General features: G+C 51.7%; 1 protein-coding gene across 2 annotated transcripts in view; it reads left to right on the top strand.

The window, feature by feature from the left end:
* The window catches only part of LOC144819184 (avidin-related protein 1-like), a 64,398-nt gene that overhangs the window by 27,907 nt on the left and 9,869 nt on the right, over positions 1-26,622 (top strand). For both annotated transcript variants that reach the window (XM_078677158.1, XM_078677157.1), the window contains exon 3: positions 23,712-23,832. In XM_078677158.1, the coding sequence (XP_078533284.1) occupies positions 23,712-23,832 (121 nt within the window). The remainder of the gene's footprint in view (positions 1-23,711; positions 23,833-26,622) is intronic.

Here is a 26,622-nt window from a genome sequence, read left to right as displayed (position 1 = left end):
AGTTGTATTTAGTGGACCGTGGTGGACGCGGAGGATAGGTCTCAAGGGCATATGAAAAAATGGTCTGAAAGGCCTGAAATGATCCATTGTAGCTAAAAGGCAAGACTAGATAGGGAATGCCTTTATCCATAGTGTGAGGTATCAAGCCGCACACCCAGCAGTCTGTAGTATTAACTACCAGTTGGTGTTGATGCAAGAGCTGTACAAATGTATTGTTAATAAATTCTGAGCGTCGAGCTTGTTCGTGTTCAGGAAATGAGTGAAAAGAATGCATAGAAGAAACCGTAGAAGTAGTAGGATCAAGGGGAGGTACTGTAGTTACCGGCATGAAAATCAAATGCACACCAAAGATGATTCCACCCACCAACGTTATCAAAACGATTAAAAACGTAACTGCACATTGCATTAGAAAACATTTGCTGTGAAGTATTCTGTTCAGTCTATTTCTGCGCCCATAAATTACATTTTCTCGTTGCAGCTCAGGAAGCTCCATCTTCTACAATCCGCTCGTGACCACTGATGATGTGTACGTAGATGAAAATGCCTCTATCAGCCCTGGGAGTTCCCAGAACTAACAGAAAGATCGACCTTGTGTCTGACCCCCGCAGATTCAACTAGGCACACAGCCACGACCCTACGGCTACCCAGACGGCAAGGCAATTTTAAAACAAAAAGAAACAATACAAAGTATTAGCAAACTTCCTGGCTGGAGGCAATGTATAGAAAATTCAAATCTGAAAATAGGCAGTTTCCTGCTTTATTTGTCCATATTGCGAGGTCGCAAGTTGTATCTCAGTTTTGCAGGAGCTGTCTGATCTGGAAACAGTGTATTTTCAGCCGACGTTGTAATGTTTACATTTGCAGATGGCAAATGTTCAGGGTTCAAAAGAGCAGTTTCAGGAGGAGAGTCAGAATTTGGTGAATCCGTGATCAGTTCTGCATCGCTGAAAGGTATGAACCTGGGGACTTGTTCCGTTTCAGAGGCACCGATTCCTTTCTTTACCCAGTTGTCGTAAGGAAGTGGCAGAGGCACACGTTTGACATGTGTCGTATAGATCCAGTTCTTCCTTCCGGCCACACGAATAGCAGTTCTCGTTGCTAGTAAGACTTGAAAAGGGCCAATGAATCTGGGCTGAAGATTTTTCGTTCTTGCAAAATTTCTAATGACCACCTGGTCACCTGGTTTCAGCTGATGGCCTGGACTCTCCGGTGGCTTTGGCAATGCATCGAAAACCTGTTGGTGAATAAGACTCAATTTAGCAGTCAAGTCGAAAAGGTAATCAATTAACATTGGGTATTCCAGCTGCTTGAATTCTTTTGGTCTAGGTACCCCCCAAACATTTGCAGGACGACCAAAAACTATTTCATATGGACTAAGCCCTACTCTAGAATGTACAGTTGCTCTTGTTGATAGCAAAGCCAAAGGCAATGCGTCTGGCCAGGACAAACCCGTGGATGCTTGTATCTTAGCAAGTTTCAGTTTAAGGGTGCCATTGTAACCCTCGACTAAACCCGCGGACTGGGGATGATTCGCACTATGAAACTTCTGTCTAATCCCTAGGCCGGCACACACACTCTGCATAACTTTCCCTACGAACTCACTTCCGTTATCTGACCATACAATCCGTGGCATTCCGAATCTGGGGAAGTACTCTTTAAGAAGGATTTTGGCAGTGGACAAAGCAGTATTGTCCTTCAGTGGGTATGCTTCGATCCATCTGGAGAACGCACAAACTACCACTAGGACGTATTTCAGATTATTACAACGATCCATGTGAATGAAGTCTAGCTGGATCACTTCAAAGGGGCAGGAAGGAGGAGCGAAGTGACCTGCAGGTGTGGGGATTCCCTTGCCAGGATTATGCATCAAGCATACCATACAATTTCTCACCACTCTCTCTGCACACTTACTAATCCCATCATTCTTCCAGACCGGAGCCAACATCTTACAAATCCCTTTTGAACTGATGTGCGCTGTTCCATGTGCCATCGTCACTACTGCAAGCACATACGCATCAGGCAACATCCAACGCTGTTGTTCCGACAAGTCAATCCAACACCCACTCGAGTCCAATTTACCCGTGCTCTCTCTCCATGCAAGTTTTTCCTCCTCAGTCGCCTCTTTCTGAATTTCTTTTACGCTTTCCACTGTGTCTTCACACATTCCAGACTCAGAAATCCATCTTGCAGACGTTGCAACATACATTCTACTCATCATGTTTCTAGCTGTCTGTTTTGCAGTCTCATCGGCAAAAGCATTCCCACGACCAACATCATCCGTGATTGCTTTATGAGCACTGCATTTCACAATCGCAACTTCAGTCGGCAAGGTTAGAGATTCCAACAAGTCATTAACTAGCTGGCCATGTTGAATCTTAGTCCCATGGGACGTAATGAAACCTCTCTCTTTCCACAAGCGGCCAAAACTATGGGCCACGCCGAACGCGTACTGACTATCTGTGAACACATTCACTCTCTTTCCCTTAGCTAAAACGCACGCTCTTGTTAGCGCGATCAATTCTGCAGCCTGGGCAGAATTCTGACTCACTCTTGCAGTCTCCACAATCGTACTCAAAGTCGTTACTGCATAAGCAGCAGTCACATCACCATTCTCTAATTTGAAGCAAGACCCATCAACATACAACGTTCCATCTGGATCTGATAACGGAGTGTCTTTTAGATCAATTCGTCCTTTTGTTTCTTCCTCAGTTTTGAAACAACAGTCGTGTGGTTCGGAATCACTCGACTCTTGGCTAGTCGGCAACAATGTTGCTGGATTCAATACATTGCATCTTTTGATCTGAATATGACTCGCTAACAGTGTCAGTTCGTAACCTGATAATCTAGCACTGGTAAGGTGTTGCGTCTTGGTTCGATTCATGAGTGTATCCACAGCATGAGGAACCATAACTACTAGCATGTTGTTCATTACTAAACCAGCAGATTGTCGAATGGAGGCTGCAGCTGCGGCTGTAGCTCTCAAGCAACTAGGCAACGCTCTAGCTACTGGATCTAATGTTGATGAAAAATACGCACAAGGGCGTTGTTTATCACCAAATTTCTGTGTCAACACACTCAACGCGCAACCTTCTCTCTCATGGACATAGAGCGTGAAAGGCTTACTGTAATCGGGTGTACCCAATACAGGTGCTGAACACAGTGCATTTCGCAATTCAGAAAAACTCTGCTGACATTCAGCAGACCATGGTACCGGACTCGGAACACCTTTCCCAGTCAAGGCTACCAATGGTTTTGCCAAAAGAGAAAAATTTGGGATCCATTGCCTACAATATGAGGTAATACCTAAAAAGGCACGTACTTCTCTCTGCGTGCTAGGAACATTCATCTGTGTAATTGCCTTTATTCTCTCTGGGGTCAACTTCCTTCCCTCCTTTGACAAGAGATGACCTAGGTAGGTCACTTCTTGGCAGCAGTATTGCATTTTTGAAGGTGACACCTTGTGATTCAAATTTGACAAATGATGCAATAAAGAAATCGTAGCTGTTTTGCAAGTTTCCTTGTCATCAGCAGCCACTAGAAGATCATCAACATATTGTATTAAAGCAGAACCAGGAGGAAGTACGAAGGAATCTAACTGGCTTTTTAATGCTTGACTGTAAATGGATGGGCTTTCACAATAGCCTTGTGGAGCGCGTTTAAACCTGAAGCTTCGTCCTCCTAGAGAGAAACCGAAGATATCTCTGCTTTCTTCGGCTATCGGAATGCTGAAAAAGGCATTTTTCAAGTCGACAACCGAAAACCATGCTGCTGTAGCAGGAATCAACGTTAACAATGCAGTAATGTCTGGAACCACAGGAAACTGTGGAATCACAATTTTATTAACCTCTCTAAGATCAATTACAAACCTATATACTGGAGGTTTTGTAGGGTCAGTTCGTTTCAAAATAGGCAGTACAGGACTATTACAGACATTACCTCTAGTTTCTTCTATAACGTCTTTCTCAATCAGATCATGCACTATCAGTAGGAGCGCACGCTCACCTTCACTAGAGATTCTGTATTGTGGAATTCGTGGAAGTTTGACATTTGCTTTCAAAGTTACTATATAGGGTGGAATTTCCAATAGACCTACATCATTAGGTCCAGTCGCCCAAAGAGTATCAGGGAGTGAACGCAGCTCTGGTGGGAGCGCATCCATCGACAAGTACATCGGAGAGATTATTCTTTTACCCAACGTAAGCTGTACTCCTTCTGGAGAACAGTATAATGTCGCATATAGGCGTTTTAACAAGTCTAAACCAAGCAGATTTTCGTTACAACCTGTCGTCAAAATCAGGGGTGCTTTCAATTGACAGGATCCAACAGAAATAGACAAAGGACCAGAAACAGGGTTATGAACAGGGGCGCCCGAAAAACCTACTGAAACATTTGTTGAGCCAGACAAAGGTGCGCCAGGGAGTTTCGCATGTATGATAGAACTTTTTGCTGCACCAGTATCCAACAGAAACGGTTCGACTATACCTGATGTTGCTACTGCGACATAAGGCCCACTCTGATCTACTGGAACTGATACTACTCCCTCTCTTTGTCCATGGCTGTCCTAGTACTCACTTTGCTGACCTTCCTCACTAGCTTCATAATAGTCTTCAACATGATACTGTGGAGACCTATTCTGTTGGGCAGATTGTCCATTTCGCTGGTCGAAATAATTAGAAGGGCGATCACTCGTCTGCGGAGGCATAGCGCCTCTTCCTCGACCTCTAGAATTTTGCATATAACCACCACGACCTCTCTGAGCAGTCGCAGTATTATTTTGCGTTCGAACAGGACACTCATTTTTGTAATGACCTTCCATTTTGCAATAAGCACATTGATTCCATTGGTATTGTGGCCTTTGAAAATTATAATCCGTTCTTTGATATGGCCCTTGCTGTATATTAGTCTGATTCGTGCGAGGCGGATAAGCTTGCTGTAAAAGTACTTTAGTTTTCAAATCTTTCGTCTTTTTATCTGTTTTTTCCTTCTCTTCTTTATCCCTATTTTCATAGTACTGGGCAGTCGCAAGTATTTGCGCAGTCGTAGAGACAGCCCACGCACTTTCAGAATTCTTTAATTTACCACTAAGTTCTGGCAACAGATTGTGCACAAATTTATCAACAAATAATCTCTGGCCTCCTTCTGTGCTCATATCCTGACCACTATGATCCACGAAAGTCTCCTCGAATCTTGTGAAAAAGTCGGAGACGCTTTCGTCTTTCTTTTGTTTGCACGCGGACAATTTGTCCCAGTTAACGCGCAATGCTGGCATCAAGGTTTTCATTAAATCGATTATTCTACCGGGCAAATTAGCAATTAAGGGTTCAGGTTTAGAACCACCGACTTGTTGACCATCCGCTGCAATTATAGCCGCCCAATCACCACCTAGGGCAACTGGATGATTCTCTTTACGAATTTTAGCCCAAATTGGTTGTGGTACTACATTACCAAATAGCAGATCTATGTCAGCAAGATTCAATACACAAGCGTCAACTGTTTGAGCCAACTCTTTGTAGTACCCTGCAGGATTTTTACGCGGATCTGGCAAGGCCTGTTTCACTGCTAATACTTCAGCTCGCTTCCATGGAATATGTATCCATACTCTCTGGAATTGGGCCGGAGCGGCTGCGATACCAAGCGGTGCATTAGCTTGCACAGCTTCACGCCAAATTGGTGGAACCTCTCTCATTGGATATTGACGATTTTGTTTCGTACTACGTTTCCCTAACTCTCTTGGTGAACGAAGGGATGAGTCGGTCCTATAACTTAGAACCAGTTCCATCGCTTCTTTTATATTTTGACCGACTATCATACCTGCAGCAAACTCTTTCTGAACATTAATTAATTCTCCTAGATTTGATTCAGGGTCATCCTCTTCCAATTCCTCACGTAGAAGGAAACACATTTCATCGAACACATATCGTTGTGTCGGTTCATTCCATTGCATAAATGTATCTAATACATCTTGTACATTATATCTTCCAACTTTTGAAACCCATCTAAGAGCAGTGGAATCTAATATTCCTCTTTCTTCAGTACTGGGAAGCTGGCTACGCCTCTGCACAGAGTCAGAGGTAGGAGTCTTAATCAGAGTTTTATAGAAGGGAGATAGAATATTAGAGACAGAATCAGTGATTCTCCGACGAACAGAAAGTGGAGTCATAATATTAGCAGAGGCAGTAAATAGAGTAGCAGTTGGAACAGATAGATTAGGAACAGTAGGAGTAGCAGGCAAAATAGCTTGTGAACTAGCAGGTGTGAGCGACACAGGCATAGGTAAAGAAGCCGGCAACCCTGGAAGAGGGGCTGTCAAAGGAACATTAATATTGACCACAGGAGGTACAGGAACTTGATTCAGAGGAGCGGGAACACCAGGTTGTCCAGCAACCGGTAATTGAACATTCGGTATAGGTGGAGCCGTAGCACCCTGTGCATACGGTGGGGGTGATCGTAACAAGTAAGACAACAGGGGATCCTTTTCAGGGTCCTCTACTGTCTTAGCTGTACTCGATGGCAAAGCAGGATAGCACTTGTCTATCGCTAGATTACGCTCTCTATTGGCCACCTCCATCGCTTTTTCAGACTCGTTGAGTTGCAGCCGCTTAGCAGACTGTTCTAAAGTCAACTCTTGCTCTTTCTGTTCTTTCTTCAACTTTTTAATTTCTCTCTGTTTAGATTCTTTTCGCCAATAACGGAAAGAATCAAACATTGCCGGCCGGGCTTTCTTCTTAAACAACCTTCTTTCTAGATTATCGAGAACTTCAGGTTCAAAACTACTGTTGGACCTGGGCCTCTTGGCAGGGTCATCCCTAAACTTTTTGCCTTCCTCCAATACTCTCTCTGACCTGTTTTTGTTGGTTTAATGACTCTGGGCACTTTTACCACTGCTGACCAGTGCTAAAGTGCATATGCTCTCCCTGTGAAAAGTGTACATGTGATTGATATACCGGATTGGTTCATTGGATTTACTGTCAGTCCCCAGTAAAGTGCACCAGGAGTGCCAGGGCTTGTGAATGCCAATACTGCTAGTGGGCCTGCAGCGCTGGTTGCGCCACCCACAGAAGCAGCCTTAAAATGTGTCTAGGGTCTGCCATTGCAGAACCTGCGTGCAGTCTGGTACTGTCATGCTGGCTGGGCAAGTGCACACACTTGCCAGCCCCTAAACCTTCCCTTAACTTCATATTAGTCACCCCTATGGTAGGCCTAAGGGCAGGGTGCATTGTAAGTGTAAGGTAGAACATGCCCTGATGTGTGTGGCATGTTCTAATAGTGAATTACTGCCAAATTCGTTTTTCACTATTGTAAGGCTACCAGTTCCCTTCTAGGCCAGATGGGCTGCTGGAATTATTACACTCTATAATCCCAGCAGGCTCAGGGAACATGGTAGAAATTAATGTTTAGTATGCCTGAACTCAGAATAATAAAATACTTCTTTTAGTAAAGTTTATTTTAATATCCTGTGTTTGCAAATGCTACTTTTAGAAAGTTAGCATTTGCTTGCCTAACCATTTCAGCCCGCCTCTGCTTGGATGTGGATCTGACTGTCTGGTGTGTGTGAGTGACAGGGCTGGGAGTTGACAGGTAGTGAATAGCCAGATGACACCTTAGTGGGTGGTGGGAGTTTCCCCTGAATGATGCATCAGGCTGTGCTCTGCCACCACAATGCTGGCTCCGCCCTCCTGGGGAGCGACTGATGACTCAGCCTGCACCTGGCCCAGGAAGGACCGAAGCTTGTCAACAGAGTGCTCAGGCTGCCCCTGTCTTCACAATGCCGGCTCCGCCCCCCTGGGGAGCGGCTGATGTGCCTGCCCTCACACTGAATGCAGAAGCAGAAGTACCCACCACAAGTGCTCAGGAGCTGAGAGCAGTTATGCAGAGGCCCCCCTGGCCAGTGAGAACAAAAGAAACTGTGTATAAAAGTAGGAGCCCTGCTCCTTGTAAATTAGAATCCTGTTTCACCACGAAGGACCTCTGCCCGACTAGAAGGAGAAGAGACGCTGGGAGAACTGGCCTGCTGCTTGCCTTGCTGAGAAAGGAGAGGAAAAGACTTGATAGGAAAAGACTTTGCTGCTTTGTGCTTAAACATTCTCCAAGGGCTTGACTGAGCTTGCCCCCTGACCTGAGCCACAGGACCATCTGGCTCAACCTGCCTCTGCTCGTCTGCCGGTAATTAACCGGGATATCTACTACTGCCGGAGCTGTGACTTTGGTGCCCCCCAGCCCCTCCCTGAGGCCGTGACCGACTGTGTCTCCTCGTCCCCGCCGAGGAAGAGCTCCGCTCCGTTGAGCCGCTCTTCCCCCGCTGAGGAGATCGCTGAGTTGACCGCCTGGAAGGCTCGCTGCTGTGGTGCCCCCCAGCCCTTTCCTCAGGCCGTGACCGACTGTGTCCTCTCGTCCCCGCCGAGGAAGAGCTCCGCTCCGTTGAGCCGCTCTTCCCCCGCTGAGGGGATCGCTGTGTCGACCGCCTAAGAAGGCCCGCTGCGGTGCCTCACCCTCCCGCCAGAAATCCCTACCGGACGCAAACAGACCCAGGGGACAGACCTCCGCTGGACGGACGCCTCGGGTGCCAGCCTCGCTCTGCTTGAGCCGCTGGGCACCTCGCCTTTGTCCCCGGAGGAAAGCCGCCACCGAGACCGTCAACGGGCTCGGGGCCCGCAACGTTTGTTTTTGCCCTTTTTGTTGAGCCAGCCGCCCTGCCTACGAGTGCCCCCGGCCTCCAGATCAGCTGTGGTGCGAGCCGCCCTTTCGCAGCTGACTCGCACCGCTCTCTGTCCCTGCTCGCGGCGCCGCTCCGCTCTGTGCGAGCGCTTCAGCCCCTCCCGCTGGAATCCGATCCAGGCGGGCAGGAGAAGTCTCCGGCTGCATCCCGCGCCCCGGCCGCAGTGACAGAAGCGGCCCCGGGTCCTTTGGCCCTTGCCTCCCGTGGGCCGCCCCGAGGCCAACACTCACCCCTGCCTGAGCCCCCCAGACCCGTGGGGGCCGCCCGCATCAACAGCCCCGGCAGGGCCGAACGCGTCCCACGCGGGAAGCGTGAGCTTTGGGCGGTCGGGCCCCGATCTCGGCCCGGAACAGGCCAAGAGTATCCCGGAGCCCCTGGGCAGGCTGCAACAAGTTGGAAAGGAGCAGTGTGACCCCCAATATTCCCCAGGACTCAAGAGAACCCTCCTGGAAGGTACACTGCAAGGAAACATCCGTTTTAAGGACTAAAAAGTACATTTTGAATTACAACGAAGAAAGCTTGCCTATTTACAACCTGTGGGCACCCCAAAAACGTTATTTGATCTTGTGATAAGTCTGACCTAAGAGATATATATATTTTACATAAAGAAGCGTATTTTTATATACTCACAGCCTGGTGTCCATTTGTGGGGGGATTGGTATATTTTACTGTGTGTGTGTCTACAAATGCTTAACTGACTAACGCCTGGAGAATCGCCTTGGCTGCTCACGCCACGCACCTAGAGGGTGAGCAAGGGTAATTCTGAAGGGTCATCCTTTGCCCTGACTTAGAGGAGAGGGTCCCTGCTTGTCACAAGTACTTACTTGCGCCAACCAGAGACCCCCAATTCTAACATTGGTGGCAGCGGTGGGATTTGCGAATTTGCATTTGTAGTTTACATACAGTGAATTACTGATCACCACATAGGGAGAGCAGATCTATAACGCAGCCACAGGTTTCCATTTTTTATTTTTGCTGGGAGATCTCCATGTGCTTGTGAAACGTCATGCCTGGTTCAGTGAGGATGGAAAAGGCAGCAACCAGATGCTTGTCGCCAGAGGAGTTGGCAGACAAGGCAGCAACCAGGGCACATGAAATAGAGATGGCGAAATTAAAAGGACAAATGGAAATGGACAAGCATAAATTGGCAATGGAAAGCCAAAAATTAGCCATGGAGGCGCTAAAACGCCAAAGAGATCACTACTTTAGGATGAAAGAACTTGATTTGGAGCTTGAAGCCAGGAGGGCTTCCGCCCAACATCCAGAGATTTGTGTAGCTCGCAGATTGAGCTTTGCTGAGTTGGAGGTGGAGTCCAGCTCAGATGGTGGCAGCAACATTCAGGTATCTAGTGCTGACAGCATAGCGCGTGCACCTAGGGATATGGCACCTGACTTGGAGGGGGTTAACATACACCAGGAGGTTCAAGGGCATGAGGTAGCTCCAGTAGTGCGCAGCGTCCCTGAAGGGAATAGGGTGGCTGGCGTAGGAGTTCATGGTCCTAGTGGTGGGAGGGATTCCCCCATGGTTGAGGTCCTGGTGGGTGAGTGTAAGGACCGCCCAGAAGAGTGTGGATTGCGTGACAGAGACAGTCCGCTACTGTCTGGCCAGTCTCAGAAGAATGGTGTGGAGTATGTGTGTGAGGCGCTGGATGGTGAGGTGAAGGATAGTTTGGTTAACCCTGCTAGGGGGCTGTGTAATCCAATTGTGGGAGAGCATACTTTAAGTCCCAGTTTTCCAGAGCTATGCCAACACCTGTTTGAGAGTGAGTTCTCTGACCCCAGGGAGCTCACATTGGAGGCAGACCTTGTGGTGGATTCCAGAGGGTCTGGAGAGGCATTGGGGTGTGATCCTGTGGGGAGTGGCTCAGGTATCTTCCAGCCCAGAGTGGTGGAAGTGGCGCAGAGTAGCCCAGCTAGGTCCTGTAGCAGTGAGAGGGGTGTAGGGCCTCACGTCCTGTCCTTAAGGGGAAGGAGTGAGAATGGGTGTTGTCCCGGTAGTGCCCAACCTCAGTCTCAGAGCCTGGATGGTTCTTTAAGGGAACACCAGGTGGGGAGCCTAGGCTGTCCGGATGAGTCACCCTTTAAGGGGGATCCCCCAGTGGCTAGAGAACGTGGAGGCTCTGTAAACAGGGCTCCAGTAGTTCTGGTGACTGGCAGTACCACTCCAGTTGGGAGGGTGCAGAAGTCCAGAAAGAGGGGCGAGAGGGGAAAAGAGTCCCCAGTGGAAGAACCATTGGGTCAGGGGCCAGCCAGCAGGGCTGCGTCCCCAGTGAATGACCAGGGGGACACCACTTCTGTCCTGGGGGATCTTCCCACACTGTCAGAGGGACAGGGGCAGGGAGATCTGCGCCAGGCAGACTGTTGCACGGCACAGGAGCTATGTGCCACCCTCAGGGGGGGCATGCGTGCTCCCCGGGAAGTCCTGGTGCGCCAGGCAAGTGTTCAACTGCAGGGTTGGGTCCCTGAGTTGGAGAGTCAGGTTCAGGTGTTGTCTGACCTGGAGGGTGGGACCACTGTAATCAGTGTCCTGGCCCATGTCCCGTCTAGGGGTACCACTCCAGTTGGGAGTGGGCAGTACTCTGGAAGGGGGTGCAGAGGGAGGGAGTCCTCGCCTCTGACCCCGGTGCGACTTGAGGGTTTAGACCCTAGGTTTAAGGGCCAGGTGCAGGGTGTCCCCCCTGACCTGGTGCCCCAGTTGCAGGATAGCACCCCTGAACTGGTGGGAGAATTGTGCAGATCACCTGCCACAGGTGCCCTGACAATTCTGGAAGGGGGTACCACTCCAGGTGGGAGGGTGCAGAGCCCCAAGGAGGAGGACCGGGTGTGGGAGAGGCCACCCCAGTGTTTGGTCCAGCCACCAGGTACAGGCCTGGGGCTGGTGAGTCAGTGCCAGGATGGCATACCTGACCTGACAGGAGGGAGAGTGGACAAATGGTGCCAAGCACCTGGGGCTACTGCCCCCCGCTCTCTGAGGCCACAGAGGTTTGAGAGCCCTGAGAGGCATGAGGCCTGGGTCTCAGCCCTGACTACCGTCAGTGGCCACTGTGATTTGATGACTGCCTGTTGCGACACACCTGTGAGCCAGTTAAGGTTAGAGGCTGCACAGGTGGTGTCCACAGAGGAAGAAAAGGGTGCCCCAGGGATTGGCTTGGTGGACCCTGAGAGTATGGACAGAGGATTTGAAATAGGTTCAGATTGGCGTAGAACTGGAATGTGCCCCTGCTGTTGCGGGCCAGGTCCAGGTTCTATCGCCCAAAGCAGGGAAGCCCATCACGGTGGTGATTGGTCTACCCTGCGTTTTGGCTGGAAGGGGGTTGTGTTGGACCTGGGCCTCTTGGCAGGGTCATCCCTAAACTTTTTGCCTTCCTCCAATACTCTCTCTGACCTGTTTTTGTTGGTTTAATGACTCTGGGCACTTTTACCACTGCTGACCAGTGCTAAAGTGCATATGCTCTCCCTGTGAAAAGTGTACATGTGATTGATATACCGGATTGGTTCATTGGATTTACTGTCAGTCCCCAGTAAAGTGCACCAGGAGTGCCAGGGCTTGTGAATGCCAATACTGCTAGTGGGCCTGCAGCGCTGGTTGCGCCACCCACAGAAGCAGCCTTAAAATGTGTCTAGGGTCTGCCATTGCAGAACCTGCGTGCAGTCTGGTACTGTCATGCTGGCTGGGCAAGTGCACACACTTGCCAGCCCCTAAACCTTCCCTTAACTTCATATTAGTCACCCCTATGGTAGGCCTAAGGGCAGGGTGCATTGTAAGTGTAAGGTAGAACATGCCCTGATGTGTGTGGCATGTTCTAATAGTGAATTACTGCCAAATTCGTTTTTCACTATTGTAAGGCTACCAGTTCCCTTCTAGGCCAGATGGGCTGCTGGAATTATTACACTCTATAATCCCAGCAGGCTCAGGGAACATGGTAGAAATTAATGTTTAGTATGCCTGAACTCAGAATAATAAAATACTTCTTTTAGTAAAGTTTATTTTAATATCCTGTGTTTGCAAATGCTACTTTTAGAAAGTTAGCATTTGCTTGCCTAACCATTTCAGCCCGCCTCTGCTTGGATGTGGATCTGACTGTCTGGTGTGTGTGAGTGACAGGGCTGGGAGTTGACAGGTAGTGAATAGCCAGATGACACCTTAGTGGGTGGTGGGAGTTTCCCCTGAATGATGCATCAGGCTGTGCTCTGCCACCACAATGCTGGCTCCGCCCTCCTGGGGAGCGACTGATGACTCAGCCTGCACCTGGCCCAGGAAGGACCGAAGCTTGTCAACAGAGTGCTCAGGCTGCCCCTGTCTTCACAATGCCGGCTCCGCCCCCCTGGGGAGCGGCTGATGTGCCTGCCCTCACACTGAATGCAGAAGCAGAAGTACCCACCACAAGTGCTCAGGAGCTGAGAGCAGTTATGCAGAGGCCCCCCTGGCCAGTGAGAACAAAAGAAACTGTGTATAAAAGTAGGAGCCCTGCTCCTTGTAAATTAGAATCCTGTTTCACCACGAAGGACCTCTGCCCGACTAGAAGGAGAAGAGACGCTGGGAGAACTGGCCTGCTGCTTGCCTTGCTGAGAAAGGAGAGGAAAAGACTTGATAGGAAAAGACTTTGCTGCTTTGTGCTTAAACATTCTCCAAGGGCTTGACTGAGCTTGCCCCCTGACCTGAGCCACAGGACCATCTGGCTCAACCTGCCTCTGCTCGTCTGCCGGTAATTAACCGGGATATCTACTACTGCCGGAGCTGTGACTTTGGTGCCCCCCAGCCCCTCCCTGAGGCCGTGACCGACTGTGTCTCCTCGTCCCCGCCGAGGAAGAGCTCCGCTCCGTTGAGCCGCTCTTCCCCCGCTGAGGAGATCGCTGAGTTGACCGCCTGGAAGGCTCGCTGCTGTGGTGCCCCCCAGCCCTTTCCTCAGGCCGTGACCGACTGTGTCCTCTCGTCCCCGCCGAGGAAGAGCTCCGCTCCGTTGAGCCGCTCTTCCCCCGCTGAGGGGATCGCTGTGTCGACCGCCTAAGAAGGCCCGCTGCGGTGCCTCACCCTCCCGCCAGAAATCCCTACCGGACGCAAACAGACCCAGGGGACAGACCTCCGCTGGACGGACGCCTCGGGTGCCAGCCTCGCTCTGCTTGAGCCGCTGGGCACCTCGCCTTTGTCCCCGGAGGAAAGCCGCCACCGAGACCGTCAACGGGCTCGGGGCCCGCAACGTTTGTTTTTGCCCTTTTTGTTGAGCCAGCCGCCCTGCCTACGAGTGCCCCCGGCCTCCAGATCAGCTGTGGTGCGAGCCGCCCTTTCGCAGCTGACTCGCACCGCTCTCTGTCCCTGCTCGCGGCGCCGCTCCGCTCTGTGCGAGCGCTTCAGCCCCTCCCGCTGGAATCCGATCCAGGCGGGCAGGAGAAGTCTCCGGCTGCATCCCGCGCCCCGGCCGCAGTGACAGAAGCGGCCCCGGGTCCTTTGGCCCTTGCCTCCCGTGGGCCGCCCCGAGGCCAACACTCACCCCTGCCTGAGCCCCCCAGACCCGTGGGGGCCGCCCGCATCAACAGCCCCGGCAGGGCCGAACGCGTCCCACGCGGGAAGCGTGAGCTTTGGGCGGTCGGGCCCCGATCTCGGCCCGGAACAGGCCAAGAGTATCCCGGAGCCCCTGGGCAGGCTGCAACAAGTTGGAAAGGAGCAGTGTGACCCCCAATATTCCCCAGGACTCAAGAGAACCCTCCTGGAAGGTACACTGCAAGGAAACATCCGTTTTAAGGACTAAAAAGTACATTTTGAATTACAACGAAGAAAGCTTGCCTATTTACAACCTGTGGGCACCCCAAAAACGTTATTTGATCTTGTGATAAGTCTGACCTAAGAGATATATATATTTTACATAAAGAAGCGTATTTTTATATACTCACAGCCTGGTGTCCATTTGTGGGGGGATTGGTATATTTTACTGTGTGTGTGTCTACAAATGCTTAACTGACTAACGCCTGGAGAATCGCCTTGGCTGCTCACGCCACGCACCTAGAGGGTGAGCAAGGGTAATTCTGAAGGGTCATCCTTTGCCCTGACTTAGAGGAGAGGGTCCCTGCTTGTCACAAGTACTTACTTGCGCCAACCAGAGACCCCCAATTCTAACAACTACCATGTAGTGGCCAACTAAGGACACCATCTTTCTCTGTATAGTGGATCCATACCTCGTTATAAGAGATAGGGCCCACACCAAATTTGCAATATAGATCATAAAGAGGAGTTCCAATCGGAGGAACCAAACACGAGTCCTCTAACTGGGAATCACTGTTGCAACTAAAACAAGACAACATACAATTTTTCCGACTTACCATTTTATAATCCGGAACACAGAACAGACAAAATACAAACAAAAGGGTGCGCACTTGAACCAAGAACTTAGGCCTACCAGAACTGATAAATGTATCGATACCTGAACTGAACCGAATGATTATCGTAACCAGAATAACCAGTGATAATCTTACAGAACTGAACTGAACTGAGAACTAAAAGGATTATCCAAACAGGAGCAACCCTTACAAAATACTTAACTGAGGCACTGAAGACGTCACCAAGGAGAAACCCGTCACGTCTCGCCGTACTGAGGACTGCACCTCGGGTCCAAGACAGGGCGACGGTCAAGGCAACGGACCACTGCAGCCGTCTGAACGGGAACCCTCGTGGAAGAGAACGTCGGGCCACTTTTGCGATATGCCGGGATCGATGAAGTGGGGCGCCTCCCTCTGAAATCTTCACACGAAGCTCCTCGAACTCTTCAGGCTTTTGGACCGGTACCGAATGACGTCGCCCCACGTTGGGCGCCAATTGGAGTTCTGGACTTTTTGGTTCTGTCCAGAGGTGTCAGGGATAACACCCGAAGACCCCGGAGTTCAACCTGTCTCGGTGCACAAACAAACAGAAACACGGGCTTCTCGATGGTGGCGTCAAAGACCAAAGGTTTATTACTGCAGGGACACAGAAGTCACAGAAACTACACATGGGCAGTATCTAGGAGCCTGTTCAATTTGTACAAAGAGGGTTGTTCCTTATATACTAAATATTCTGCTCGGGGCAAATTCTTTACATGTTACCACAGTTCTAAACATTCGTGTCTTAAACAATAAATATTTGGCGTTGCACAGGAATCGTCAACAGTATCTGATGTCAAAACATTACGAATGAGGGGTTCCCACTATTCCATCATAATCCCATGTCAATTTCTCATTCAAGACCCGGACCGCCTCATCGTAAATTTCGTTACCTCCCCCTAATAAAGGCCCAGAAGGAAAGGAGCAGAGCCAGGTGCAGAAGATAGAAAGACAGGATAAGAGATGTTTGTGGGTCGTAAATGGGCACGGTTACCAGCTTCGGCCGCCTAATCATGATCAGGCCAACGAACACAAGAACCAGTATAGCAGGACTGGCCTCAGGCTGGGGAGGCAGTTCTTGCCGAGTCATGCTGCCACAGCGTTGCTGGCCTAAGGTGCACGTGTCCCTCGCAAGGTGAATCGCCGGTTAAAGCCTACGTGTCCTTAGATGAAAAGAGGTCATTGTGTGTCCATTGACTATGTGAGGGCAAGGAATACAAAATGGCTTCCGTGTTCTAAGATGGATGCCACGGGTAGATCAGAAATGTGTTCATAACAGGAGTGCTCTTGCTCGTAGCATAGCGAAAACACCAGGATATACTAAATGGATCATTTGCGGTTCACTGATACCAAAATTATGTATTTACGACAATGTTACAAACACGAGTAAAATCGTCACGGAACCTCAGGATCAAGGGAGGGATGGTGCCAGTGAGCTGTGCACAGAGAGCTGTGCACAGACCCAGGGTCACTCCTGCCTGCAGCTCGGGGATCAAGGGAGGGATGGTGCCAGTGAGCTGTGCATAGTGAGCTGTGCACTGACCCAGAGTCACTCCTGCCTGCAGCTCGGGGATCAAGGGAGGGATGGTGCCAGTGAGCTGTGCACAGTGAGCTGTGCACAGACCCAGGGTCACTCCTGCCTGCAGCTCAGGGATCACGGGCGGGATGGGGCCAGTGAGCTGTGCACAGTGAGCTGTGCTCAGACCCAGGGTCACTCCTGCCTGCAGCTCGGGCAACAAGGGTGGGATGGGGGTGAGTGAGCTGTGCACAGTGAGCTGTGCACAGACCCAGTGCCGCCTGCTCGGTGTCACTGCCTTCCCACTGCTGCTGCGGTCTGCACAGCCAGCCTGGTCAATAACAGACGCAGACAGACCTCTTTCATTTCCCCTCCCCCTGCAGCGTGCAGCCTTGCTTCCCTTCTCAGGGTGAAAGAAGCACAGCGCAGCACCGCGCAGCACTGAAGGGAGACAGAGGCTGCGCTGAGCAAGGTGGATGAGTGGGTGGGTGCACGTCAGACTGGGGATAAATGCATGATTGGTACTCGTTGAAAATGCTGGTACCGCTTTTGGCCGCCATAAGTGTGGCAGGGTATGCTCAGACGTGAGTCCCTTGCTCACTGCACCATCAGGATTCAAGCAAGCCGGGCTGAAAACGGCTGGAATACCAGAAACCGGTCCTCAGAAGCTTGATTCCGGTCCAGGGACGGCATGGCTTGGCAGTTCGGGCTGGACTGTTCCCATGAGGCACAGGGTCAGACTGATTTGCATATAGCCATGTCTGAACTGGGGTGGCAGAGTGGGCTAAAGAACGGTGATGGATTAAACCCAGATCTGTTGACTGGGGGTGAGTGCTTGATGGGTTCAGATGCTCCGTCCATCACCACCCCCTTTTGTACCATCTTTATGATATACAGCGCATTTCTGTCCTTTCCCGCTGCGTTGGAGACATTTTGGCCGCCTTGTAGCATCGCAGGCACCCTTGCACCAGGGAGGCATTTTTCTCTTTCTATGAGTGCTGCAGAGTGCAGCACACAAAGCAAAGCAAGAGGGAGAAACTAGGAGGAATAATGATCTTTCTCTAGTTAGGCCTGTCCTGGGAGGTGAACAGTTCTGATTCAACCCCAGGTTTTCAGATCTGTCTAAATCTGTGAATTCGTCAAACCCATGGGTGTCGTGTGGGAACACCCACCGCAGCGCCCAGGGACCACCGCCCGGCACAGAGTAAGGCAACGCAGCGACTTGCGCTGCATCATCCTACGCCACAGCTACCAGCCCATGAAAAGCCACTCATGGTGGCGTTGCGTGGCCTCGTAGAAATGGGTCTGTGCTCTGAGCCACCAGAGGGTGAAAAGGGTGAAGAGGGTGCCAGGAGATTGAAGCAGCCCCCAAATCTTTAGTACCACTGAAAAGGAAATGAAAAGGGGCAAAGAGAGATAGGGGAGGGGAGGGTATGAGGGGGGTCAGGCTATGACGTCGCTTCAAGGACTCACACTGTTGAGTGAAGAAGGTCAGTGTCCATCCCCGTCCACGCCTTGCCCTCAGTGGAACGAGCATGCGTGGGTAAGCGTGCACTGCCCCCTGCAGGCGCAGCCCATCAATGACACCTCTTCAAGAACTCACTCTGCTGAGTGAAGGAGATTGTCAGTCTCTATGTCTGTCTCTCTGTGGAATGATCATGCGTGGGTAAGCGTGCACTGCCCCCTGCAGGCGCAGCCCATCAATGACACCTCTTCAAGAACTCACTCTGCTGAGTGAAGGAGATTGTCAGTCTCTATGTCTGTCTCTCTGTGGAATGATCATGCGTGGGTAAGCGTGCACTGCCCCCTGCAGGCGCAGCCCATCAATGACACCTCTTCAAGAACTCACTCTGCGGAGTGAAGAAGCTCAGTCTCTATGTCTGTCTCTCTGCGGAATGATCATGTTTGGGCAGCAGTGCACTGCCCCCTGCAGGCGCAGCCCATCAATGACTCCCTTGGGGGGGGGGTGTACACAGGCAGCACAGAGATGTAGTGCCTGCCTCTCTAGAGAACCAACAAGTGTCACACTTCCTGCTGCCACAAATGTCCTTTTCTGCTGATCACCATTCATAAAGTCTTTCAATTTACTTTTGAGGTCATTGTTTTGAGGTGTTCGCCTTGACAGTCTGGGGCTCCCAGCTCAGTGTTTGGAAGAACAAGCGTGTCCGGGATCTGGTGCCAGGGCCGCAATAGGTGACCGACACAGGCGGTTGACCTTGATGAATGTGTGACTACAGGCACCGCCCTGCCGGGTTCCATGTTTCCTAAATGTATTTATATTCACTGCCCTAGGTGAAAACCGTGAGTGACTGGTTCACCCTCCAATAGTTGGTGCAGCTTAGCATATGTACTTTCGCTACACTGAGGCAGTTTTTCCTTCACCTTTTCCCTTCTGGTCCTGAAGAAAGCCTGGTAATCTGTTCGATATTGGCTGAAACATATAGACCAACCGAAGGACGTTTAGGATCATTTCTATCTCCTAACATCGCTATCAGTTTTTCACCTCGTCCCAGGACCCCACTGTCAGAATTCTTCCTGGTTTGGAGGGTGATCCTAGAGATCATTTGAAAATTCCCTCTTCTTACTGCCTTTCGCAGCAATCAGGCGTCGAAGCACAGCGGGACGCACTCGGCCTCTCTGGTGGGAACCCGATGATGAAGCTAGCCACCAGCCAGGTTGGCGGCCGGGCGTTCTTCTGAAATTCAAAAGGATTTTTCCCCAGCATGATTGCTTTTGGATGCAGTTGACCCTGTAAGGGCCCATCCCTAGTGTGAAAACATTTATGATTCAGGGCACATCCTTATCTTTTCAAATTGTGATTTTCTACACAAAGATACAGCCCGTGTTCATCGCTGCAACAGTTGCACTTAAAATCATTTTCCTGCTTGTAATCAATTTGAATATTTTTCCTAATGAGATTTTGCAGCAATAATATTAAAATTGAAAAACTGGTGCCCACAATTCTTTAGGGATGATTCACAGAACAATCTTAAGACAAAATCCTAAACTTACTACTTTTGGTATTCACAGAAGGCATTTAGTAGTAGTAAAGGTAGGATTCTGTCTTAAGTTTGAATTAAGACAAACTTAAGACAGACTGAAGACTGACTTAAGACAAACTTAAGACAGACTTAAGACAGACTTAACACAGATTTAAGTCAAACTTAAGACAAAATCCTAACTTAAGTCTGTCTTAAGTCTGTCTTAAGTTTGTCTTAAGTCAAACTTAAGACAAAATCCTAACTTTACTACTACTAAATGCCTTCTCTGAATACCAAAAATAGTACGTTTAGGATTTTGTCTTAAGTTAGTTCTGAGAAAGCCCTTTGTTTTGCTCTTACACTTTTCATTGACCTGTGTTTACATTTCCCTACAGACAGGGAAGCTCTGCTCAGGGTATGAGACCACGAAGGCCTGTTGGGCAGGGGGACAGGCCATCACCGCAATATAGTTTGTGCGAGTTCCTTGCGTCTTTTTAGCAACACCAACAATAAAACCCACAGATGTCCATTCAGCCAATTTGTTACTTCACATTCGATGCTTACAGCACCACAAACAATGAGGGGCAGAATGATGACGACTGGCGCATCCCTACAAATCAGCAGGGATGCACCAGGTAAGACGCGTCACATAAGTTTACCCTTGCGCCACCACAGATGCGCCGCATTTACTATGCGGCGCATCGTGGTGCAAGGACTAAACAGATGCATCTGCACTAACACAAATTGTATGATATGATAATACTGTGTAGTAACATACAGTAGTCAAGCATAATCCAAACACATAGTGAATATTCAAAAATCAGTGATCAAGAGCACAAGTGGAGGCTGTAATAAGATCTATAGTCCGTTCTTATAGTGTTCATTTTCTATTTAATGTTCCAAACTCATAAGCCAACACGTGTTTCATCGCAGGGAACAACTGCGAATCTTCAGGGCTGGAAAAGATGGCTTGTGTGGTAAGTGTTTCTAGTCGAAAACACTTGTGTTATAGAAGCGAAAAAAATGGCCGGTCAGTGTGTAGACTCAGGTTCTTGTCGGGAAAGAGAGGTTGTAGATAATAGTTAATCTACCGAGCTGTGGCCTGGTCTGGGCAAGCTCTGGATTCTCAGGTCTTCGGACTTCCGGTAGCGGGGCGATATTTAGCGTATTTAATAGGAATGATCTCGATTTTTCACAGATGGAGTGAAAACCGGGAGGAGACAGGTCTTCGTGACAGGGCGGGTGTGCCTCTGTTCACGGAGTATTTCGTCTTCGTGAAGAACATCCCCCTCTTGAGTTTCCCGGCGCCGTGTTCCTGGCTTATGAGTTTGGAACATTAAATAGAAAATGAACACTATAAGAACGGACTATAGATCTTATTACAGCCTCCACTTGTGCTCTTGATCACTGATTTTTGAATATTCACTATGTGTTTGGATTATGCTTGACTACTGTATGTTACTACACAGTATTATCATATCATACAATTTGTGTTAGTGCAGGGGCACTGCAGTTTAAATTGACACAGACCAGTTTTCTGGCCTAAATTGAGTGGTTGGGAGGTGTTACCACTCGCCCCATTGCCTACACTGTTCACCTTGCCATCTATACCCATCAGCGGTTACCCAGGTGTGCGCCATATTACTCTGTAGCACGAAAAGACCTCTACAGTTGTGTTTGAAACTAAACAGATGCATGACACGTCTCCCATCGGAAAGGTGGCACATTGCTGGAGTCATGTCGCAAGCACATCACAACCTCAGCAATGCTCGCGGCCTGCCATACATAATGTGGTGCCTCACGCCTTACGCCTGCTTCAAACAGGCGCAAGGTTTTGCCGCAGCTGCGTCGGAAAAGTGGCTGAATGGAATCTTGTAGATTTCACTCAGGCACTTTACTGAGGCTCTACTGTGCCAGAACGCAACCCCCCTCTGCGCCGGAACGCCCACATGAAACCTGACACTAGTTTCATGTGCCGCAGGGCTTTACAATGTGACGCATCTCCATAGATGCGTCACGTTGTAAATAGGGCACAACATGGCGCATGGTTTAAGCCGCCGCTGCGTCACAAATGTGATGCAACGGCGGCGCAAGGGGACGGTAAATCTGCCCCTGAGTCTGGCGGAGGCTTGCAGAGTGTGAGCATGCGTGGGTGGCGGAGACTTGCAGAGTGTGAGCATGCATGGATGGCGGAGGCTTGCAGAGTGTGAGCATGCGTGGGTGGCGGAGGCTTGCAGGTTTTGAGCATGCATGGATGGCGGAGGCTTGCAGGTTGTGAGCATGCGTGGATGGCGGAGGCTTGCAGAGTGTGAGCATGCGTGGGTGGCGGAGGCTTGCAGGTTGTGAGCATGCATGGATGGCGAAAGGTTGCAGAGCGTGAGCATGCGTGGGTGGCGGAGGCTTGCAGAGTGTGAGCATGCGTGGGTGGTGGACGCTTGCAGAGTGTGAGCATGAGTGGGTGGCAGAGGCTTGCAGAGTGTGAGCATGCATGGGTGTCGGAGGCTTGCAGAGTGTGAGCATGCGTGGGTGGTGGACGCTTGCAGAGCGTGAGCATGCATGGGTGGCGGAGGCTTGCAGAGTGTGAGCTTGCGTGGGTGGCGGAGGCTTGCAGAGTGTGAGCATGCGTGGGTGGCGGAGGCTTGCAGAGTGTGAGCATGCATGGGTGGCGGAGGCTTGCAGAGTGTGAGCATGCCTGGGTGGCGGAGGCTTGCAGAGTGTGAGCATGCGTAGGTGGCGGAGGCTTGCAGAGTGTGAGCATGCGTGGGTGGTGGACGCTTGCAGAGTGTGAGCATGAGTGGGTGGCGGAGGCTTGCAGGTTGTGAGCATGCATGGATGGCGGAGGCTTGCAGAGTGTGAGCATGCGTGGGTGGCGGAGGCTTGCAGAGTGTGAGCATGCGTGGGTGGTGGAGGCTTGCAGAGTGTGAGCATGCGTGGGTGGCGGAAGCTTGCAGAGTGTGAGCATGCGTAGGTGGCGGAGGCTTGCAGAGTGTGAGCATGCGTGGGTGGTGGACGCTTGTAGAGTGTGAGCATGCGTGGGTGGAGGAGGCTTGCAGAGTGTGAGCTTGTGTGTGTGGCGGAGGCTTGCAGAGTGTGAGCATGCATGGGTGGCGGAGGATTGCAGAGTGTGAGCATGCGTGGGTGGTGGACGCTTGCAGAGTGTGAGCATGAGTGGGTGGCAGAGGCTTGCAGAGTGTGAGCATGCATGGATGGCGGAGGCTTGCAGGTTGTGAGCATGCGTGGATGGCGGAGGCTTGCAGAGTGTGAGCATGCGTGGGTGGCGGAGGCTTGCAGGTTGTGAGCATGCATGGATGGCGAAAGGTTGCAGAGCGTGAGCATGCGTGGGTGGCGGAGGCTTGCAGAGTGTGAGCATGCGTGGGTGGTGGACGCTTGCAGAGTGTGAGCATGAGTGGGTGGCAGAGGCTTGCAGAGTGTGAGCATGCATGGGTGTCGGAGGCTTGCAGAGTGTGAGCATGCGTGGGTGGTGGACGCTTGCAGAGCGTGAGCATGCATGGGTGGCGGAGGCTTGCAGAGTGTGAGCTTGCGTGGGTGGCGGAGGTTTGCAGAGTGTGAGCATGCGTGGGTGGCGGAGGTTTGCAGAGTGTGAGCATGCGTGGGTGGCGGAGGCTTGCAGAGTGTGAGCATGCCTGGGTGGCGGAGGCTTGCAGAGTGTGAGCATGCGTAGGTGGCGGAGGCTTGCAGAGTGTGAGCATGCGTGGGTGGTGGACGCTTGCAGAGTGTGAGCATGCATGGGTGGCGGAGGCTTGCAGGTTGTGAGCATGCATGGATGGCGGAGGCTTGCAGAGTGTGAGCATGCGTGGGTGGCGGAGGCTTGCAGAGTGTGAGCATGCGTGGGTGGTGGAGGCTTGCAGAGTGTGAGCATGCGTGGGTGGCGGAAGCTTGCAGAGTGTGAGCATGCGTGGGTGGCAGAGGCTTGCAGGTTGTGAGCATGCATGGATGGCGGAGGCTTGCAGAGCGTGAGCATGCGTAGGTGGCGGAGGCTTGCAGAGTGTGAGCATGCGTGGGTGGTGGACGCTTGTAGAGTGTGAGCATGCGTGGGTGGAGGAGGCTTGCAGAGTGTGAGCTTGTTGCCTGAATGACCCAGTAGAATAAAGCCTTTCCTCATGTGACCTGCTCATGTCTCTTTCAGCCTCCATCACAGTGATCACAGGACAGTGCTTCACAGACTCCTATGGTGAGACCAAGCTGTGGACCACGTGGATCCGGAGAGGGACAGTGCCAACCTCCAAGGACGAGTGGAAGGCCTCACTGTGAGTGATGGGGGGAGATTCTCAATCAAGGGATCTGAGCAGGGTTTCTGAGGAGGGTCCATTGATGTGTGGGGAGGGATTATCAAGCTAGGGTTCTCAGCAGGGTTTGTGAGAGGGGCCACTGATGTGTGGGGGAGAGCTGCTAGGGATCTCAGCAGGGTTTGTGAGAGGGGCCACTGATGTGTGGGGGAGAGCTGCTAGGGATCTCAGCAGGGTTTGTGAGAGGGGCCACTGATGTGTGGGGGAGAGCTGCTAGGGATCTCAGCAGGGTTTGTGAGAGGGGCCACTGATGTGTGGGGGAGAGCTGCTAGGGATCTCAGCAGGGTTTGTGAGGAGGGGCCACTGATGTGTGGGGGAGAGCTGCTAGGGATCTCAGCAGGGTTTGTGAGAGGGGCCACTGATGTGTGGGGGAGAGCTGCTAGGGATCTCAGCAGGGTTTGAGAGTGGGGCCACTGATGTGTGGGCCAGAGCTGCTAGGGATCTCAGCAGGGTTTGTGAGAGGGGCCACTGATGTGTGGGGAGGGATTATCAAGCTAGGGTTCTCAGCAGGGTTTGTGAGAGGGGCCACTGATGTGTGGGGGAGAGCTGCTAGGGATCTCAGCAGGGTTTGTGAGAGGGGCCACTGATGTGTGGGGGAGAGCTGCTAGGGATCTCAGCAGGGTTTGTGAGAGGGGCCACTGATGTGTGGGGGAGAGCTGCTAGGGATCTCAGCAGGGTTTGTGAGAGGGGCCACTGATGTGTGGGGGAGAGCTGCTAGGGATCTCAGCAGGGTTTGTGAGGAGGGGCCACTGATGTGTGGGGGAGAGCTGCTAGGGATCTCAGCAGGGTTTGTGAGAGGGGCCACTGATGTGTGGGGGAGAGCTGCTAGGGATCTCAGCAGGGTTTGAGAGTGGGGCCACTGATGTGTGGGCCAGAGCTGCTAGGGATCTCAGCAGGGTTTGTGAGAAGGGCCACTGATGTGGGGGGGAGAGCTGCTAGGGTTCTCAGCGGGGTTTTTGAGAGAGGGGCCAGTGATGTGTGGGGGAGAGCTGCTAGGGTTCTCAGCAGGGTTTGAGAGTGGGGCCACTGATGTGTGGGGGAGAGCTGCTAGGGATCTCAGCAGGGTTTGTGAGGAGGGGCCACTGATGTGTGGGGGAGAGCTGCTAGGGATCTCAGCAGGGTTTGTGAGAGGGGCCACTGATGTGTTGGGGAGAGCTGCTAGGGATCTCAGCAGGGTTTGTGAGAGGGGCCACTGATGTGTGGGGGAGAGCTGCTAGGGATCTCAGCAGGGTTTGTGAGAGGGGCCACTGATGTGTGGGCCAGAGCTGCTAGGGTTCTCAGCGGGGTTTGTGAGAGGGGCCACTGATGTGTGGGGGAGAGCTGCTAGGGATCTCAGCAGGGTTTGTGAGAGGGGCCACTGATGTGTGGGCCAGAGCTGCTAGGGTTCTCAGCAGGGTTTGTGAGAGGGGCCACTGATGTGTGGGGGAGAGCTGCTAGGGTTCTCAGCAGGGTTTGTGAGAGGGGCCACTGATGTGTGGGGGAGAGCTGCTAGGGATCTCAGCAGGGTTTGTGAGAGGGGCCACTGATGTGTGGGGGAGAGCTGCTAGGGATCTCAGCAGGGTTTGTGAGAGGGGCCACTGATGTGTGGGGGAGAGCTGCTAGGGATCTCAGCAGGGTTTGTGAGAGGGGCCACTGATGTGTGGGGGAGAGCTGCTAGGGATCTCAGCAGGGTTTGTGAGGAGGGGCCAGTGATGTGTGGGGGAGAGCTGCTAGGGATCTCAGCAGGGTTTGTGAGAGAGGCCACTGATGTGTGGGGGAGAGCTGCTAGGGATCTCAGCAGGGTTTGTGAGAGGGGCCACTGATGTGTGGCGGAGAGCTGCTAGGGATCTCAGCAGGGTTTGTGAGAGGAGCCATTGATGTGTGGGGAGAGCTGCTAGGGATCTCAGCAGGGTTTGTGAGAGGAACCATTGATGTGTGGGGGAGAGCTGCTAGGGATCTCAGCAGGGTTTGTGAGAGGGGCCACTGATGTGTGGGCCAGAGCTGCTAGGGATCTCAGCAGGGTTTGTGAGAGGGGCCACTGATGTGTGGGGGAGAGCTGCTAGGGATCTCAGCAGGGTTTGTGAGAGGGGCCACTGATGTGTGGGGGAGAGCTGCTAGGGATCTCAGCGGGGTTTGTGAGAGGGGCCACTGATGTGTGGGGGAGAGCTGCTAGGGTTCTCAGCAGGGTTTGTGAGAGGGGCCACTGATGTGTGGGGGAGAGCTGCTAGGGATCTCAGCAGGGTTTGAGAGAGGGGCACTGATGTGTGGGGGAGAGCTGCTAGGGATCTCAGCAGTGTTTGTGAGGAGGGGCCACTGATGTGTGGGGGAGAGCTGCTAGGGATCTCAGCAGGGTTTGTGAGAGGGGCCACTGATGTGTGGGGGAGAGCTGCTAGGGATCTCAGCAGGGTTTGTGAGAGGGGCCACTGATGTGTGGGGGAGAGCTGCTAGGGATCTCAGCAGGGTTTCTGAGGAGGGTCCATTGATGTGTGGGGAGGGATTATCAAGCTAGGGATCTCAGCAGGGTTTGTGAGAGGGGCCACTGATGTGTGGGGGAGAGCTGCTAGGGATCTCAGCAGGGTTTGTGAGAGGGGCCACTGATGTGTGGGGGAGAGCTGCTAGGGATCTCAGCAGGGTTTGTGAGATGGGCCACTGATGTGTGGGGGAGAGCTGCTAGGGATCTCAGCAGGTTTTGTGAGAGGGGCCACTGATGTGTGGGGGAGAGCTGCTAGGGTTCTCAGCGGGGTTTGTGAGAGGGGCCACTGATGTGTGGGG

Source organism: Lissotriton helveticus, chromosome 2_1, assembly GCF_964261635.1.
Source record: "Lissotriton helveticus chromosome 2_1, aLisHel1.1, whole genome shotgun sequence".
Lineage (NCBI taxonomy): Eukaryota > Metazoa > Chordata > Amphibia > Caudata > Salamandridae > Lissotriton > Lissotriton helveticus.
This window is presented reverse-complemented; position numbering and strand designations above follow the sequence as displayed.